This window comes from Octopus sinensis, linkage group LG25 (genome assembly GCF_006345805.1).
Source record: "Octopus sinensis linkage group LG25, ASM634580v1, whole genome shotgun sequence".
Lineage (NCBI taxonomy): Eukaryota > Metazoa > Mollusca > Cephalopoda > Octopoda > Octopodidae > Octopus > Octopus sinensis.
In genome coordinates, this window is record NC_043021.1 from 19,487,807 (window position 1) to 19,508,189 (window position 20,383).

The following is a 20,383-nucleotide window of genomic DNA, read 5'->3' on the forward strand; positions in this document are numbered from 1 at the left end:
TCGTAATGATGTAGTTACAACCCTCCCCCCTTATGTTAATACAAAAAAAATCTTAATTTTTAAGGTTTACTGCAAGGGTTCTTGACTAATTTTTTTATCTATGGATTCCTTTCATTATTATTTCACTCTGGTTGACCCCCATTTCCATTCCATGTTTAAAAACTAGTTTTATAGATACTTCGTTCAAAATTCCTATTCTGATTTTCGCCCACTAACTATGTAAAACATGGTTCTCAGACATTGTTTATATATGGGCCCCTTTGATTACTATTTTATTCTGCCGGACCCCATAGCCATTCGATGTTTAAACCCTAATTGTATAGAAACTTCTTTCAAAATTCCTTTTTCTTTTTCATGCATTAACTTGTGTGGGTTGGACTACGTAAAATGTCAGAGAAAGAAACCTAAATGTTTTTTGCAATATATAACAATACATGCATCTAAAACAAAATTTTTTCAGGGGCCCTTAAAATATTATTGCGTATTCCGACTGGCCTCCGTGCCGGTGGCACGTAAAAAGCACCATCCGTTCGTGGCCGTTGCCAGCCTCACCTGGCCCCCGTGCCGGTGGCACGTAGCACCATCCGTTCGTGGCCATTGCCAGCCTCGCCTGGCCCCCATGCCGGTGGCACATAAAAGCACCATCCGTTCGTGGCCGTTGCCAGCTCCGTCTGGCACCAGTGCTGGTAGCACGTAAAAAGCACCCACTACACTCTCGGAGTGGTTGGCGTTAGGAAGGGCATCCAGCTGTAGAAACACTGCCAGATCAGACTGGGCCTGATGCAGCCTTCTGGCTTCACAGACCCCAGTTGAACCGTCCAACCCATGCTAGCATGGAAAGCGGTCTCTAAATGATGATGATGATTCCCAGTTTACTATTTCGTTTGGTGAACCCTCCAACAATCTTTTATGGGCCCTCAGCAATCATATAGACCCCAGTGGAGAACCACTAGTTGACAGTGTCTTTCTTCTTTTTTTCTTTCTTTCTTTTCAGTGTATGCAAGACCCCTCAGACACTGGATGAACTGAAGGAAAGCCTGAAACTGTGGGAGGTGCTGAATGGTGAACAGGCTAAAATTGAAGCCCGTTTTCAGCCCCTAATGGAGCAGTTTGCAATCCTCAACAAATACGAAGTACCAATTGCAGAAGAGGTGAGGGATTGTTGTTGTTGTTGTTGCTGGCCCCTGCTTAACCCTAATCTAGCAAACCTATGATTAAAAGAGTTCCAACCATTGCCATCTCATTTTTTTGTAGACTAAATGTGTCTAAGAATGTGTCTAACCCTAAATGAATAACCCCTAAATGCATTTGCATTCCGTTCATTAGGAATGCTGGCTTGTCTGCCTGTCCAGCAGAGTGGCATCATTCAAATGCTACAACAGTGCAAGGAAGTGCATTGTGACCAGCAGTGTATAACAAACATCCACTAGTCTGGTTAATACAATGTTGTATTATGCACAAATGGATATGGTTACAATATTAGCAAGAGGTAAGGCATTGGTGGGGCATTTAGTAATATTTGCATGCTATTAAGGTTCTAAATTGTGTTTATATTTCTTTTATAGTCGACCATCATGTTACATGAACTGAAGGACCAATGGAACACGTTTAAACAAACACTGGAGACAAGCGATTTCTTCCTGAAAAAATCCAAGGTATTAATTAGCATTTTTTGATTTACATTGTGCATTTGTGTGTGCATGCATATGTGTGCGTGTGTATATATATACATGTATATATATATATATATATATATATATATATATATATATATAAATTGAATTAGAGATAAAACCACTATTAGGCAAATCAAACAGTAAAAAACATAAACCAAAATATAGAAATAAAAACAATTAATATAATATACAAAATATATAATATTCAAAATTTAAATTATTTAAATTTAAAGTTAAAAATTTAAAATTATTAATTTATATTTATAAATATATATATATATATTTATTTATTTTTATTTTTATTTATATTTATTTTTCTTTTATTATTAAATATATATATATATATATAACTATCAAAAAGTATTAAAAGGTTTAATATAAGATAAAAAGTATATATATATATATACACACATGTGAGAGTCAAGACTATTGAAAAGGTTGCAAGATGCAACGAAAATTTTAGGAAAATAAAAATAAGAAATAAGTGGAAATTTTACCGGTGAGTGTGATAAATTATAAGGCACAAATAGAAAATGACTCTCCCCAGACACAACAGAATATGCTTCAACACACAAACTCATATAAAGAATCTTGCAAACCAAATCCAAAAACGAAATGTACATAACATATATATATATATAAATTTTAAATAATAAGGGTGAAAAATTGAATATTAATTTGATTAATATCAATTTAAAACCAGTAGTTTAACATATAGAAAAATCTGAAGATTCAGAAAAATAATATGTAAATGGCACTCATGCCCGTGGCACATAAAAGCACCCATTACACTCTTGGAGTGGTTGGCATTAGGATGGGCATCCAGCTGTAGAAACCATGCCATATCAGGCAGGAACCTGGTGCAGCCCTTTAGCTCATTATCTCCAATCAAACTGTCTAACCCATACCAGCATTGAGAGCAGATGGTAAATGATGATGATGATGATGTTGAATTCATCTTCACTCATGCAGCTAATCTAATCTTTCGTTTTTGTTTTTGTCATGTTACCTTCTAGAATCTTCTGATAAGAGTAGCAGGATTTTGCTTTGTGGAGACCTCTCTTAGACAAAATATCACAGCTTTGTAAAATTTATCAACATACTATGCAATTGATACTGTTAGTGTTTATAAAAATACATGTTATTCCATACATGTATGATATTATGGGTCTTTATTATTAGATAGCCACTGTGGAGGCGCAATGGCCCAGTGGTTAGGGCAGCGGACTCGCGGTCATAGGATCGCGTTTTCGATTCCTAGACCGGGCGTTGTGAGTGTTTATTGAGCGAAAACACCGAAAGCTCCATGAGGCTCCGGCAGGGGATGGTGGTGATCCCTGCTGTACTCTTTCACTACAACTTTCTCTCACTCTTACTTCCTGTTTCTGTTGTACTTGTATTTCAAAGGGCCGGCCTTGTCACTTTCTGTGTCACACTGAATATTCCCGAGAACTACGTTAAGGGTACACGTGTCTGTGGAGTGCTCAGCCACTTACACGTTAATTTCACGAGCAGGCTGTTCCGTTGATTCGGATCAACCGGAACCCTCGTCATAACCGACGGAATGCTTCCATAGCCACGGTTAGGTATAAGTTCATGGCCAATCCGAAACAGCTGTCAAGACAAGACCCATACTTCATTCTTGTCATTCATTTGTATTCTATGTAAATATACACATTAGGCCTGCTTATGTTTATGTGACTTTTTACTTGTGTATAACTTTATATATGTGTGTGTTCTAATGTGTTTCAGGACCAATTCAAATCCAGTCTGATGAATCAGTCAGAAGGTTTCAAGAAACAAGTGACCCATCTGTTAGAGGAATTCCAACAGAAAGGACCATTTTCTAGTGAAATAGCCTGTGATGTTGCTTTAGAAACTTTAGCTAATTTCAGAGAAAATATCAACATTTTGAAGAGCCAAGAGCAAGTTTTACGAGGTGGCCTGAACATGTTCAAAGTTGATCTTCCTCCATCTAAAGAAATTATGCTGTTAGAAAAGGTTGGCATGACTTTAATGATTCTTTATCACATTTGATTCTTTATCGCATGTACACGAACATCGAAACAAATATCAATGGAAATAGTAGTTGTGATACCGTGTCGGTGGCACATAAAAAGCACCATCCGAACGTGGCCGTTGCCAGTGCCGCCTCGACTGGCTTCTGTGCCGGTGGCACATAAAAAGCACCATCCGAACGTGGCCGATGCCAGCACTGCCTTGGCTGGCTTCCGTGCCGGTGGCACGTTAAAAGCACCAACCGATCGTTGCCGATGCCAGACCCCCCTGGCACCTGTGCAGGTGGCACGTAAAAAGCACCCACTACACTTGCAGAGTGGTTGGCGTTAGGAAGGGCATCCAGCTGTAGAAACACTGCCAGATCAGACTGGAGCCTGGTGCAGCCCTGGCTTCCCAGACCCCGGTTGAACCGTCCAACCCGTGCTAGCGCAGAAAACGGACGTTAAACAATGATGATGTTGATGATGATGATTTGCTTCCAAATTTAATGAAAATTTACCCTTTTTTTTTTTTGTGAGTATCGTATTCCTTAACCTTTAGCACGCTGAAGGAGCATCATGTTGCTGTATGAGTTTTCTCCACTCTCAGTGTGATGCAAAGTACCTGCAGCTACAGGGGAGAAAACTCTACAGTGACATAATGCACCTAAGCATGCTAAAGGTTGGTAGGTCAGGGCAATGACCTGGTGGAATTTCTATAGCACACCAGAGAAAATGCTTAGCTGTATTTCTTCCAGCTTTACATTTTGCATTCAAATGCTGACAAGGTTGACTTTGCTTGTCATCACGTTGAGTTCAATAAAATAAAGCGCATTTGAGTATTGGATGGGGGTCAATGTACCCATCCCCAAAAATCTTGGGTCCTGTGCTTATTGTAGAAAGAATTATATACTTTTATTAAAAAAAAAAAAAAAGACTTAGTCTTATAGGAAGTTAAACTTTGCTGATGAAAGCAAATAAAGATGAAACATGAAATGTTATCTCTTAGGATTTGTGTGTGTGTTTCTTTTTTTTCTTTTACTTGTTTCAGCCATTTGACTGTGGCCATGCTGGAGCACCGCCTTTATAGTCGAGTAAATCGACCCCAGAGCTTATTCTTTGTAAGCCTAGTACTTATTCTATCGGTCTCTTTTGCCGAACCGCTAAGTTACGGGGACATAAACACACCAGCATCGGTTGTCAAGCGATGCTAGGGGGACAAACACAGACACACAAACATACACACACATACACATATACATATATGTATGTATATATATATATATATATAAATACACATATACGACAGGCTTCTTCCAGTTTCCATCTTCCAAATCCACTCACAAGGCTTTGGTCGGCCCGAGGCTATAGTAGAAGACACTTGCCCAAGGTGCCACACAGTGGGACTGAACCCGGGACCATGTGGTCAGTAAGCAAGCTACTTACCACACAACCACTCCTGCGTCTGTGTGTGCAAATCTTTATATATATATATATATATATATATATATATATATATATATATATATAATATATATATATATATATATATATATATATATAGGTGCAGGTGTGACTGTGTTGTAATAAGCTTGCTTCCCTATCACTTGGTTGCAGGTTCAGTCCCACTGTGTTGCTGTGTCAGCTTAGATAAGTCTTCTGATATAGCCCCAAGTCAACCAAAGCCTTGTGAGTGGATTTCGTAGATGGAAACTGAAAGAAGCCTATTGTGTGGTCGTGGTGGGGTGGGGTGGGGTGTGTGTTTTACTGTGTCCTTGCCTTGACAGCCATGTGACGACCCCTGGACGTGGGGAAATATTACCTTACCTGGAAACTTGTGACTTTTGGTGCCAGGAAGGGCATCTGGCCATAGAAAACCCATCTCAGCAGCAAATTGCATCCAACCCACATGAGCATGGAAGAGTGGGTACTCTACTGATGATGGTGATGATGATGATGAGGATGTGTGTGTGTGTGAACTGGTGTCACTATTTCTGCTTAGCCTGCAACTAGTGAAGTTTATTGCTATTTCTTATCAATAAAATGTCCACGGGCATATGGCGTAGTGGTTAAGAGCGCGGGCTACTAGCCCCAAGATTCCGAGTTCAGTTCCAGGCAGTGACCTGAATAATAATAATAAAATTAAATAATAATGACAATAATAATAATAACAATAATAATAATAATAATGGAGTGGCTGTGTGGTAAGTAGCTTGTTTACCAGCCACACGGTTCCGGGTTCAGTCCCACTGCGTGGCACCTTGGGCAAGTGTCTTCTCCTATAGCCTCGGGCCGACCAAAGCCTTGTGAGTGGATTTGGTAGACGGAAACTGAAAGAAGCCCATCGTATATATGTATATATATATATATATATATATATATATATATATATATATGCGTGTGTGTGTTTGTCCCTGTAGCATTGTTTGACAATCGATGTTGGTGTGTTTATGTCCCCGTTACTTAGCGGTTCGGCAAAAGAGACCGATAGAATAAGTACTGGGCTTACAAAAGAATAAGTCCCGGGGTCGAGTTGCTCGATTAAAGGCGGTGCTCCAGCATGGCCGCAATCAAATAACTGAAACAAGTAAAAGAGTAAAGAGTATAATAATAATAATTATAATAACATCAAAAAATAGCTTAGGAATGAGAACCCAGGTTCAAAATTTCCCCAAGACACCTGATGAGGGTATATCAGGCGAAACAAGATGAAGACAATTATCTGCAAAATGTAAATAATGTAAATAAGGAAAATGTCTGCTTGTTTAACACCTTCAGGTCCCTCCTGTGTAAAAATCCTGACATGCTAGCATGGAAAGGCAGATGTTAACTGAAATAAATGAGCAATACAAATACACACACATGCACGCACACACACACACATATATATATATATAATAGTATTAATTAATAGTAGGAGATGGATTTTGTATTAGACTTTTATTAGGTACAGCATATGTTTCGACCCATCAGTCTGGATCTCTTCAGGTACTTTGATAAAGACCTCTCACTAGAAATTTTTTTGTGTCTGCTGGCTTATTGTTATATGTCCATCCAGCTGGAGAATGAATGAAAGCAAAAAATATTATAGAAATACAAAAAATTCAAATATGAATGTGGAAAACATTCATTCCAGTTTAGATAAAATATACTCTCTCTCTCTCTCTATATATATATATACAAATTGAGATAGGGGTTGTATATGCAACCCTCCATGGGATAACATATATCCAATAGCTGTAAGATGTAGTCGATATTTATATTTATATGTACTTATATTTACATTCTCTTATACATATTCTACTTATTGTATAACATTACTCTTTTATGTACACTCCTTCATGTACACTGCTTTACCCTGCATTATTATGTTTAACCTTATAGTTTCTTATGTGGTTGTTTGATAAAGTATGTGATTGAGTATTATCTGGTAATTGATATTTGATTTAGATGTATTTCTCCATTTTCTTATTTTGTATATATATATATATACATATGAATGTATTTATTTACAGGAACTGGAATTAATAGAGACAATCTGGATAATCACCAGAGACTGGGAAATGAACTGGAATATATGGAAAGTGTCTAAGTTCACTGAAATCCAAACTGAAGAAATAGAAACTTTTTCTTTGAATGTGTCACGGAAACTGAACAAGTTGAGTCGAGACTTAAAGGTATGGGCCATTTTTCTCTCTTTCTCCTCTCTCCCTATCTCTCTTTTAAATTATATAAGTATTGTGTTAGAGTTAAAGTAGTCATTTGTGAATATATATATATTTTCTACACCTGCCATCTCTGAAGAGCATGTGGTATTACTACCACACTATTGTCTAATTTCCAGTTATCTAATACCCACTGTGAAACTGATTGGTAAGATTTGCTTATATAGTTTGATTAATCTTCATTTCTTCATCCCATGTCACCCTTGCTCTCTCTCTCTCTCTCTCTCTCTCTCTCTCTCTCTCTCTCTCTCTGTCTTCTACAGTTTCCCTTCACTTTAAGCACCCTTATCAGCACACTACACGAGATTTCTCACATCCAGTTTGTCCCTCAACTTCACATGCTCTGCCCTCATTCACCTTACTCATTGCATACCCAACAAAGCATGTTTGCCTCATTATCTTATAACTTTCTCAAACTGTCCGCTTCCATTATCAGATACATCTAAGGAGCTTTCTAAACATTTGAAGGAATCTATTTTACATTTAGCAAGGGTTATATTAAGAGCTATGTCCCTTGGCCTCAAACAATCTCTAAAGTTCTTTTCTACTCTAGGAACGAGGCCCTAACGTGCTGTTAAAGCAACAAGAGTTCTCTGAAAATGAGTTGGTATCAGGGGTTGGAATGTGTGTAAGAGAATTATATGTGTAGGTTTTTTTTGGAGGGGCTGACATGAAGGTGCTAGGTGGGTGTCCAAATGCTTAACCCTTTAGTGTTTAAACTGGCCAAATCCAGCCCAATATATTCTACATGTTTTATATTCAAACTGGTGATGTCTAGCCTCTCACACCTAACCTACAATGCCATTCTAAAAATAAGTAATCACATCATTGAAACCTGAAAGCTGTAAGATGATCCAGGATTAATTCAAAACAATTTGAGTGAAAAAGTATTACATTTAACAGAGTAATCTGAACACTAAAGGGTTAATCCCATTTTAGGGTGTATATGTGTTGTTGTTTGCATATGTTTTGGTTAAACATTCAATATACTCACTCTATTGACAAATATACGATTGTGTGTTTTCCTCACTTATGACTTAGACAACTGTGTGTGTGTGTATCTATGTATATGTATGTATATATAGTCATACTCCATACCCACCGTCTTTGAAGAGTGTGTGCTGTTAAAACTTCGCTGTTGTATAATATCCCATTATCTAATACCCAGTGCAAAACCAATCAGCTGAAATGGATTTATAATATCATTATACTTTGCTTAATATATAATATATATATATATGAGGGGTGCTGAAAAGTTCCTAGATTTAAGGCCTAGTTGGAGGCCCAACTATCCAAATTCTTTTACAGTATTTAGAAAAACTGAAGGACCACTGTAATAAGTGTGTGAATCTGAGAGGGGGAATATGTTGAATAAGATCATAATTAACTGATTCTCCTGTATTTTCTTTTACCCAAAGCCAGGAACTTTTCAGCACTCCCTCATCTTATATATATATATATATATATATAGATATATATCTTAGGCACGAGGCTTGTTATTTCTTTTACATGAAAGAAACATTTGTTTGAAAGTATTTTCTCAGAGCCTTATTTATTATTTGTGTTATTACTATGAGTAAAGTTAACAATTTAATCTGATTTTTTTTCTTTCTTTTTTTTTTTTTTGCTTAATTTTTCACCACAGGACAGGCACTGGTCTGTTCTGGAAGCCAGTAAAGTCAAAGTAGACACCTTTAAACGAACTATGCCATTAATTCAAGATCTGAAAAATCCTGCAATGCGTCCTCGTCATTGGGAACAAATAAGTGTGAGTAGATCTCATTGGTTCTATTTTGTTTACACCGCAAATATTTCAGAGAGAAAACTTTGTGTAATTATGTCAGTTGAATTAATCATATTTTGTGGTATAAAAGTCATTCTTCAGACCAAAATTTACAGCTAAAAATGGTTGGTGAACTTATATGCCATGATAACTTTGGAGGACTGAGGATTTCATGTGAAATGCAGCGAGATTTGGAAAGAGACTGGAAATGAAGGACACTGCTTGAATTCTGGTGACACTTTGCTTATAATTGTCAAGACAAGGAAACAATGTCGATATGAATTAGAACCAGCTTCAGGGGTACAAACAAAATTGAACACACATACACAAGGAGTGCGTTATTGTTTGTTCCTTCTCAAGCCATGCCTCGATCATAAGGGCTGGTTTCCCGGTTTCATTGGCGTATAGGTTCCCCACCTGGACGGGATGCCGGTCCGTCGCAGGTGAGCTGCAAGATGCAGGAGGAAAGAGTGAGAGAAAGTTGTGGCGAAAGAGTCAGCAGAAGTTCACCATTACCTTCTGCCGGAGCTGCATGGAGCTTAGGTGTTTTTCTCATTGACGTACACATCGCCCAGTCTGAGATTCGAACCACAATCCCTCGACCGCGAGGCCGCTGCTCTAGCCACTAGGTCTTGTGTCTCCACATGTTTTAGGCATAAGTGAATATATTTTCAATGCATCTTCTGTTAAAAACACCTAAAAGTAAGTCATAGGCAAGTGAGACAACTCCCATACTGGAGCAAGAGACATCAATGTTTGGTCATTGTATTGTCTGTCCCTCGAAAACAACACACACACACACACCTGTATGTGTGTTTGATTTTGTTTATATATATTGATTTGGTTTATCTTATATTAAACTTTTAATACTTTTTGATAGTTATTAAAAAAATTTAATAAATAAATAAATATAAAAATATAAAAAATATAAATTTTTAAAAATAATTAAATAAAATAATAAATATATATATAATATTTATAATTTTTAAGTTTAATATTAATTTAAATAATTTTTTAACTTTAATTTAATATTTTATAATTTTATATTTTTTATATTTTTTAATTAATTTTATTTCTATGTATTGGCTTATGATTTTCACTGTAATTTGCCTAATTGTTTTATCTAATTTAATATAATAAATATATATATATTATATTATATATATATATTAATAATAAATATTAGGGAATAATCCAAACTTACAGGGAAAAATCTGATTTAGGATAAATCCAATTTTTAGTAAAATATATTATTATAATATTAAATTAGAGATACCACTATTAGGCAAATCAAACAATGAAAAACATATACATAAAATTAATTAATTTATATTATTTTAAATATATATCAAAAGTATTAAAAGTTAATAAAAGATAATGTTTGCCTATAGTGGTTTTATCTCTAATTTAATATATATATATATATATATATATATATATATATATATATATATATATATATATATATATATATATATATACAGTAATCCCTATCCATATCACGGTTCACTGTTTATTATTTAAGCTTACATTGATTCCTATATGGCGTTGTTTTGCATTTATCATAAAATAAATACGTACAAATTATAAAAATACTGAAAAAAAATATACAATACAGTACCGTTTCTACTTAAGGGATTTTCACCTATTGTGTGAGGTTTGGGATCATAACACCCACAAGTGTATCTATGTCCCCATAACTTAGCAATTTGGCAAAAGAGACCGATAGAATAAGTACCAGGCTTACAAAGAATAAGTCCAGGGGTTGATTTCTTCGACTAAAATGGCAGTGCTCCAGCATGGCCACAATCAAATGACTAAAACAAGTAAAAGAATAAAAAATATATGCGATGTGCTTCTTTTAGTTTCTGTTTACCTAATCCACTCAGAAGGCTTTGGTTGGCCCAGAGACACTTGCCCAGTATGCCACTTAATGGGATTGAACTCAGAGCCATGTGGTTGGGAAGAAAACATCTTAACCACACTGATACAATTGCTGCTCAGTGTACATGTCCTTATTTCATGTTTTTGTATGTAGGCCTGTCCATGATGTAAAGTGTGCAACAAGACACCCTAAATATAAGATTCCCGTACATATAGACACAGGAGTGGCTGTGTGGTAAGAAGCTTGCTTCCCAACCACATGGTTCCAGGTTCAGTCCCACTGCACGACACTTAGGGTAAGTGTATTCTACTATAGCCTCAGGCCGACCAAAGCCTTGTGAGTGAATTTGGTAGATGAAAACTGAAAGAAGCCCATCGTATATATATATATATATGTATTTGTGCGTCTGTGCCTGTCCCCACACCATCACTAGGCAACCGATGTTGGTGTGATTATGTCCCCTTAACTTAGCGGTTCGACAAAAGAGACCGATAGAATAAGTACTAGGCTTACGAAGAATAAGTCCTGGGGTCGATTTGCTCGACTAAAGGCGGTGCTCCAGCATGGCCACAGTCAAATGACTGAAACAAGTAAAAGAGTAAAAGAGTATATTTGAAAGTACAGTTTTGATTAAAAGGCAGGATTTCAAGAGAATTTTGGGGGAATTCCTTACTTGTGTTTAATATAATTAACATAATGTTTTCTACAGGTCCTGCTATCATGTATGAAATATGTAAAAGTCCAATTTTGGTTTGTAGGTTGAAATTCAGCGCCACTTTGACTACACCTCAGAAGATTTCACTTTGGAGAAAATCATTGAACTGGGTTTTGATCAGTATGCTGACTTCATTAATGGTGTTTCAAGTGCTGCCAAGAAAGAATTGTTCATTGAACAGGTTGGATAATGTCTTCTTAACTCGTATGATCTGTACAATATTTGGTAAAAATGTTTCTCAGTTAAGCATCCTAATCTACAGAATTTTTTTTTAACGCTTTAGCATTTAAACAGGCCGTATCCGGCCAAAATATTCCGGCTGTTTTATGTTTAAACTAGCCGCCAACCCTCTCACACCAATCATACAATGTCATTCTGAGCATGAACAGTCATACCTATTTCTTTATTACCCACAAGGGGCTAAACACAGAGAGAACAAACAAGGACAGACAAAGGGATTAAGTCGATTACATCAACCCCAGTACGTAACTGGTACTTAATTTATCGACCCCGAAAGGATGAAAGTCAAAGTTGACCTCGGCGGAATTTGAACTCAGAACCTAACGGCAGACGAAATACCTGTTTCTTTACTACCCACAAGGGGCTAAACACAGAGAGGACAAACAAGGACAGACAAATGGATTAAGTCGATTATATCGACCCCAGTGCGTAACTGGTACTTAATTTATCGAGCCTGAAAGGATGAAAGGCAAAGTTGACCTCGGCGGAATTTGAACTCCGAACATAGCTTAGCATTTCGCCCGGTGTGCTCACGTTTCTGCCAGCTCGCTGCCTTATGAACAGTCTTACCATCAAAATCTCATGGCTCCAAGATAATGCAAGACTAATTCAAAACAATGAATAAATAAGCTTTACATTTGATATACTAATATGACTGCTAAAGGGTTAAACCAGTCGTATCTGACCAAAATAGTCTACTTGTGTTGTGTTCAAATCATTCAAATCTGGCTTCTCACACCTACCCTTCAATGTCATTCTAGAAATAGACAATGACATCCAAATCTCAAAGCACTTTCTTTTTCATAAGAATCAACACTCATCTGTGTGTGTGTACAGATCATCGTGTACTTATGTGTGTAGACATATGTGGGTATATACATACATACATAAAAGATCAATGGAAATTGTAGTTGTGATACCAGTGCCGGTGGCACGTAAAAAGAACCATCTGAGCATGGACATTGCCAGCGCCGCCTCAACTGGCCTCCATGCTGGTGGCATGTAAAAAGAACCATCTGGACGTGGCCAATGACATCGCCACTTCAACTGGCCTCCATGCCGGTGGCACGTAAAAAGAACCATCTGGATGTGGCCAATGACAGCGCCGCCTCAACTGGCCTCCGTGCCGGTGGCACGTAAAATACACCAACCGATCATGGCCGTTGCCAGCCTCGCCTGGCACGTAAAAAGCACCCACTACACTCAATGAGTAGTTGGCTTTAGGAAGGGCATCCAGCTGTAGGAACACTGCCAGATCAGACTGGAGCCTGGTGCCGCCTCCTGGCTTCCCAGACCCCGGTCGAACCGTCCAACTCATGCTAGCATGGAGAACGGACGTTAAACGATGATGATGATGATGAATGCATACATAAACATAGAACTGATGGATTTAAGGGTTTTGTTTATTTGTGAGTTGATTTCTTAATTTCACTGGAGTATAAATATCTATAATGGTGATACTTAAAAAAAATAATTAATTCAGTTCAATTAAAAAGCATGGGTAAGCAACACATTGTAAGCCACATTAGAATTTGTGAAAAAATTTATCTGCGCTCAGGGTAAGCATAACCCCTCCGATGCCTTTTTATTTTTGCATTTTTATTGTGATATCTTCACTTTAAATTTAACCCTTTTATTACCATATTTTTATGGAAATAGACTGTATTTGTTTCAATTAATTTTGAAATAATGGGCAAACAATTGCAGCGTGGAAGGTGTTTGTAAGCCATTTAAGAAACACACAAAAGCTGTTCGATTCACTTCAACATTTAAGTTTAATTTGTCAAAATATTTTCGTCGCTATAAGACCGCGACCTGTTCACTGACAAAAATCTGTGCTCATGGATTTTTGTCAGTGAACAGGTTGCGGTCTTAAAGCGACGAAAATATTTTGACAAATTAAACTTAAATGTTGAAGTGAATCGAACGGCTTTTGTGTGTTTCTTAAATGGCTTACAAACACCTTCCACGCTGCAATTGTTTTCATTCCAGCACACGATCTCAGATCAAATCACTTGCTATGCAAGTACATCTCCGTAATGAAATAATGGGGTATTTAGTTAAATAACTGTTGTTATTAAGCCGATGTTAAGGCAGCAAGCTGGCAGAATTGTTAGCATGCTGGATGGAATACTTAGCAGTATTTCGCCCATTCTTACATTCTCGATAAAAATTCTGCCAAGGTCAACTTTGCTTTTCATGCTTTTGGGGTCAATAAATTAAGTACCAGCGAAACACTAGGGACCACTCCCCAAAATCTCAGGCCTTGTCTCTTCAGTAGAAAGGATTACCGTAAATCCTTGAGTATAATCCACATTTTTTTCCCAAAAATTTAAAGGTCAAAATCCCTAGTGCATACTATATACGAGGTTAAAAATGAAAAATATTTTCTAAGTTTCTAAGCAATGTCCGAGTCTCTATTTGCTGTCCGGCAATATTTATTCAAATGCATTTTGTGATGTTGGTCGCGAAAATACCTTAAGCTAAGCCTGAAAGCAATGAAGTCATAAAAGAATCATCCATAACTTGCAGTAAGCAACATTTATTAAAATAAAAGTATTCAGAACACAGAATAACATGTAACAAAAGCAGTTTGCAAACATATTTACATTCCCATATAACAGTTAAGAACATTACCATTATTGTATTACGCATGCGTGGAAGTGTTTGTTCGACTAAGTGCTGCTGGCTTAATAACGCACGAATTGTGCTTAATAGTTTAGCGCTAAATAGTTCATCTTGCTGTTTGTATTGGCAGTTTGAATCATTACCATGGCAAACAATAGATACTTAATTAAATACCAGTATTAGATATTTGAACTACTGTGGGTCTTTACTAGGGGTTTTTTTTTTATAAGCAGGACTTAAACCTGTACATTAATCTCCAATAAAACATTTTATGCATTACATGCCCATAAAATGCCTCGTAGATCTTATTCAACTATTTTAAAACTTGAAGTTATATCATATGCTGAAGACCATGGTAATAGGGCCGCCGGACGAAAATTTGAAAAGCTACACATTTGCATTATGTTATATATACAACAATAATAAAGGATGTTACCGTATACATTTTTACAAACCAAGGACGTTATATAGACCTCCTTGACTCAAATTAGAGAAAGGGTGCATATTATACACAAGGTTTAGGTTTTTCAGAGGTACAGCCCCCTAAAAATCCCTTGCGTATTATACTCAAGAGTGGACTATACTCGAGGATTTACGGTATTAAGCTGGTGTTTTCAAATTCTGCCAAGGTCAGCTTTGCCTTTCATCCTTTTGGGGTCAATAAATTAAGTACCAGTGAAACACTAGGGACCTCTCCCCAAAATCTCATGCCTTGTCTCCTCAGTAGAAAGGATTATTAAGGTGGTGTTTTCAAATTCTGCCAAGGTCGACTTTGATTTTCATCCTTTTCTGGGTCAATAAAATAAGTACCAGTTGGATACTGGAGTCAGTGTAATTGACTTACTCCATCCCCGGAATTGCTGGCCTCGTGCCAATGTTTGAGGCAGCAAGCTGGCAAGCATCCAGTCGACTCTGTAAAGTGGTTGGCATTAGGTAGGGCATCCAGCCATAGAAACCAAGCAAAATCAGACTCCTGGAGCCTGATGCAGGCCTTTGGCTTGCCAACATAAAAAATGATGATGATGTTATGTAACACATAAAAGGGTAAAGACCTCATTTAGTCATGAATGATTATGGGACTGCATCTAGAAAGTTACTCTCAGTGTAATTGACTTACTCTGTCCCCGGAATTGCTGGCCTCGTGCCAATGTTTGAGGCAGCAAGCTGGGAAGAATCATGAGCATCGCAGACAAAATGCTAAGTGACATTTTGTCTGTCTTTACATTCTGAGTAAAAAATTATGCCAAAGTTGACTTTGCCCTTCTCCCAAAATATCAAGCCTTGCGCCTACAGTAAGAGGGATTATGAACCTGGTGTTTGGAAATTTAACCCTTTAAGCATTCAGGTTTCTCTGTCAAATGTAATGCTTATTTATTCACATTGTTCTGAATTATTCATGTGTTATCTTGTAGCTTTGAAATTTCAATGACATGATTGTTTATTTTCAGAATAATATTGAAGGGTAAGTGTGAGAGGCTGGATCTGGCCCGTTTGAAGATAAAACGGGGCTGAATATTTTGACCGGATATAACCAGTTTAACCCTTTTACTGTGGAAATTCGATATATCCACTCAAAACTTCATGACTCCTAACTGTGGAAAACCGTTTTATATACCAATCAATTTTTTTGTTGAGGATTAGAAATGTTTGAAGGTGGCGAGGTGGCAAAAACGTTAGCACAACGGGCGAAATGCTTAGCGGTATTTCGTCTGCCGTTACGTTCTGAGTTCAAATTCCGCCGAGGTCAACTTTGCCTTTCATCCTTTCGGGGTCGATAAATTAAGTACCAGTTATGCACTGGGGTCGATGTAATTGACTTAATCCCTTTGTCTGTCCTTGTTTGTCCACTCTATGTTTAGCCGCTTGTGGGCAATAAAGAAATATATACTAAATTGACTTGTATGCTAGAAAATATGGTAACTAGTAATGCAGGCAACCAACAAGTTGTAGGTGTATCTCAAATCCTGCAAGTGAACTTGTTTTGAAGGGTTTCTTTCTTTTTGTCTCAGACTAGTACCAGTCATAACTAATGCTATATTTCAGTAATTCCAGTAATTCTTCAATTTGTTTCTCTTTTTTTTGACAGAGTTTGATTTCAATCAAGAGCACTTGGGAAGTAACCGATATCGACATGGCTCCCTTCAAGGCTTTATATAAGATCAAGTAAGTTATTAAAACAACAGTGGTATTCGTTTTGTTATGTCTCATGTAATACTGCTTACATAGCTTGATGACCCCGTGGGTGCTGGTACCATGTAAAAAGCACCCTTGCTGGTGCCACATGAAAAAGCACCCTTGCTCGTGCCACATGAAAAAGCAGCCTTGCTCATGCCACATGAAAAAGCACCCTTGCTTGTGCTAAATGAAAAAGCACCCTAGCTGATGCCACATGAAAAACACCCTAGCTGGTGCCACATGAAAAAACACCCTTGCTAGTGCCACATGAAAAAGCACCCTAGCTGGTGCCACATGAAAAAGCACCCTAGCTGGTGCCACATGAAAAAGCACGCTTGCTTGTGCTAAATGAAAAAGCACCCTAGCTGATGCCACATGAAAAACACCCTAGCTGGTGCCACATGAAAAAGCACCCTTGCTGGTGTCACATGAAAAAACACCCTTGCTAGTGCCACATGAAAAAGCACCCTTGCTCGTGCCACATAAAAAAACACCTTTGCTGGTGCCAAATGAAAAACACCCTAGCCGGTGCCACATGAAAAAGCATCCTTGCTAGTGCCACATGAAAAAACACCCTTGCTAGTGCCACATGAAAAAGCACCCTTGCTGGTGCCAAATGAAAAAACACCCTTGCTGGTGCCAAATGAAAAAGCACCCTTGCTGGTGCCAAATGAAAAAGCACCCTTGCTCGTGCCACATAAAAAAACACCTTTGCTGGTGCCAAATGAAAAACACCGTAGCCGGTGCCACATGAAAAAGCACCCTTGCTCGTGCCACATAAAAAAACACTTTTGCTGGTGCCAAATGAAAAACACCGTAGCCGGTGCCACATGAAAAAGCATCCTTGCTAGTGCCACATGAAAAAGCATCCTTGCTGGTGCCACATGGAAAAAGCACCCTTGTTGGTGCCGCATGAAAAAGCACCTTTGCTGGTGCCACATGAAAAAGCACCCTTGCTGGTGCCACATAAAAGGGCACCTGTGCTGGTGTCACATAAAGAAACGCCCATGCTGGTGCCACATAAAAAAAGCATCTGTGCTGGTATCACATAGAAAGGCACCTGTGCTGTTGTCACATGCAAAAAAGCACCCATGCCTGCATCACATAAAACGGCCCCTGTGCCAGTGCCATGTATAAAAGCCTCTGTGCCAGCACCATGTAGGAAGCATCCAGTCGACTCTGTAAAGTGGTTGGCATTAGGTAGGGCATCCAGCCATAGAAACCAAGCAAAATCAGACTCCTGGAGCCTGATGCAGGCCCTTGGCTTGCCAACATGAAAAATGAGTGATGATGATGATGTTATGTGTGGAAGCACTCCGTCGGTTACGACGACGAGGGTTCCAGTTGATTCGAATCAACGAAACAGCCTGCTCGTGAAATTAACGTGTAAGTGGCTGAGCACTCCACAGACACGTGTACCCTTAACGTAGTTCTCGGGGATATTCATCGTGACACAGAGAGGGACAAGGCCGGCCCTTTGAAATACAGGTACAACAGAAACAGGAAGTAAGAGTGAGAGAAAGTTGTGGTGAAAGAGTACAGCAGGGATCACCACCATCCCTGCCGGAGCCTCGTGGAGCTTTTAGGTGTTTTCACTCAATAAACATTCACAATGCCCAGTCTGGAAATCGAAACCGCGATCCTATGACCGCGAGTCCGCTGCCCTAACCACTGGACCATTGCGCCTCCACTGATGTTATGTAACACATAAAAGAGTAAAGACCTCCTTTGGTCATGAATGATTATGGGATTGCATCTAGAAAGTTACTCTCCAAGGCACGAGTCTGGGCAAGGTTGTGTATGGAAGACCAGCAGGCACCCATGCATACCAGCCTCCCCTCTCTGTGCCACTGATGTTGTCCAAGGGAAAGGCAAAGGCCGATACAGCTTGGCTCCAGTGACATCACAACTCGTTTCTACACTTGAGTGAACTGGAGCAACGTGAAATAAAAGTGTCTTGCTCAAGAACACAACGCACAGCCCAGTCCAGGAATCGAACTCACTACCTCGTGATTGCATGCCCAATGCTCTAACCACTGAGCCTTGCACCTTAACTATGTAACATGTGAAGCTCTTAAAATAATGAAGCTGCATTGTTATGTTAAATGTAAACCTTACGTATAAGATTAAGTAAACAATACAGAAATGTATAAATACATCACTGTATCGACCAGACTCTTAACCCTTTGGTGTTTAAACCGGCCATATCCGGCCCAAATATTCTACATGTTTTATATTCAAACTGGCCATATCTAGCCTCTCACACCTAACCTATAGTGACATTCTAAAAATAAACAATCACATCATTGAAACCTCAAAGCTATAACATAATGCATGATTAATTCAAAACAATTTGAGTGAAAAAGTATTACATTTAATAGAGAAATTGAACACCAAAGGGTTAAAATACCAGTGTGAAATCTTCATCTTTTCTTGTTTTTTAGGGGCACGGACGAGGTGTTTTCCTCACTCGATGATAATCAAATTCAGCTGTCCACTATGAAGGCTTCTCGATTCGTCAAGGCCTTTGAACATGAAGTTGACTATTGGGAACGGACATTGTCACATATCTTAGAAGTTATGGAACTGTTGCTGACAGTTCAGAGACAATGGATGTATCTCGAGGTGAATTATCTTTACATTTTTATTGCGGGGGAGTTTTGGGTTTTTTTTTGTTGTTGTTGTGTTTTTGTACTTTGTAGGAGTGGCTGTGTGGTAAGTAGCTTGCTTACGAACCACATGGTTCCGGGTTCAGTCCCACTGCATGGCACCTTGGGTAAGTGTCTTCTACTATAGCCTCGGGCCAACCAAAGCCTTGTGAGTGGATTTGGTAGACGAAAACTGAAAGAAGCCCGTCGTGTATATATATATATATATATATATATATATGTGTGTGTGTGTCTGTGTTTGTCCCCCCCAACATCGCTTGACAACCGATGCCGGTGTGTTTACATCCCCGTAACTTAGCGGTTCAGCAAAAAAGAGACCGATAGAATAAGTGCTAGGCTTACAAAGAATAAGTCCTGGGGGTCGATTAGATTGAGTAAAAGGCGGTGCTCCAGCATGGCCTCAGTCACATGACTGAAACAAGTAAAAGAGTACTAATCAAAGAAAAAAAAAAAGGTGTTGGAAGACTCTGGTCCTTTTAAATATTTTATTTTCTGATTAGATCCTTTGTTGGTATGCTATTAGGACTGAACTCAGAGCCATGGGATGGGGAATCAAATTTCTTACCACGCAGCCATACTTGCACCTATATATCATCATCATCATCATTTAGCATCCATTTGACTACTGAAACAGGTAAGCTGGAGAGCTGCACCAGGTTCCAATCTGATTTGGCTTGGTTTCTACAGATCTATACCCTTATATATATATATATATATATGTTTATACTATAAAATTAGATTTAATCCTAAATCTAATTTTTCCCTGTAAGTTTGGATTTACTCCCTAATATTATTATTATTATTATTATTATTATTATATATATATATATATATATAATAATTTGAGGGAATATTATTCCAAACTTACAGGGAAAAATTCAATTTAGAAA

General features: G+C 38.1%; 1 protein-coding gene and 1 long non-coding RNA gene across 2 annotated transcripts in view; both read left to right on the forward strand.

Annotated features, from left to right (window-relative positions):
* The window catches only part of LOC115224528 (dynein heavy chain 2, axonemal-like), a 211,781-nt gene that overhangs the window by 62,810 nt on the left and 128,588 nt on the right, over window positions 1-20,383 (forward strand). Inside the window, exons 22-29 of the mRNA XM_036513449.1 lie at window positions 995-1,151; window positions 1,566-1,655; window positions 3,429-3,677; window positions 7,189-7,350; window positions 9,044-9,166; window positions 11,825-11,962; window positions 16,736-16,812; window positions 19,269-19,449. Of these exons, the coding sequence (XP_036369342.1) occupies window positions 995-1,151; window positions 1,566-1,655; window positions 3,429-3,677; window positions 7,189-7,350; window positions 9,044-9,166; window positions 11,825-11,962; window positions 16,736-16,812; window positions 19,269-19,449 (1,177 nt within the window). The remainder of the gene's footprint in view (window positions 1-994; window positions 1,152-1,565; window positions 1,656-3,428; window positions 3,678-7,188; window positions 7,351-9,043; window positions 9,167-11,824; window positions 11,963-16,735; window positions 16,813-19,268; window positions 19,450-20,383) is intronic.
* On the forward strand, window positions 14,579-16,432 carry LOC118767954. The gene is made up of 3 exons (XR_005003870.1): window positions 14,579-14,612; window positions 14,686-14,690; window positions 16,291-16,432. It is a non-coding gene; the product is annotated as an uncharacterized LOC118767954 (long non-coding RNA).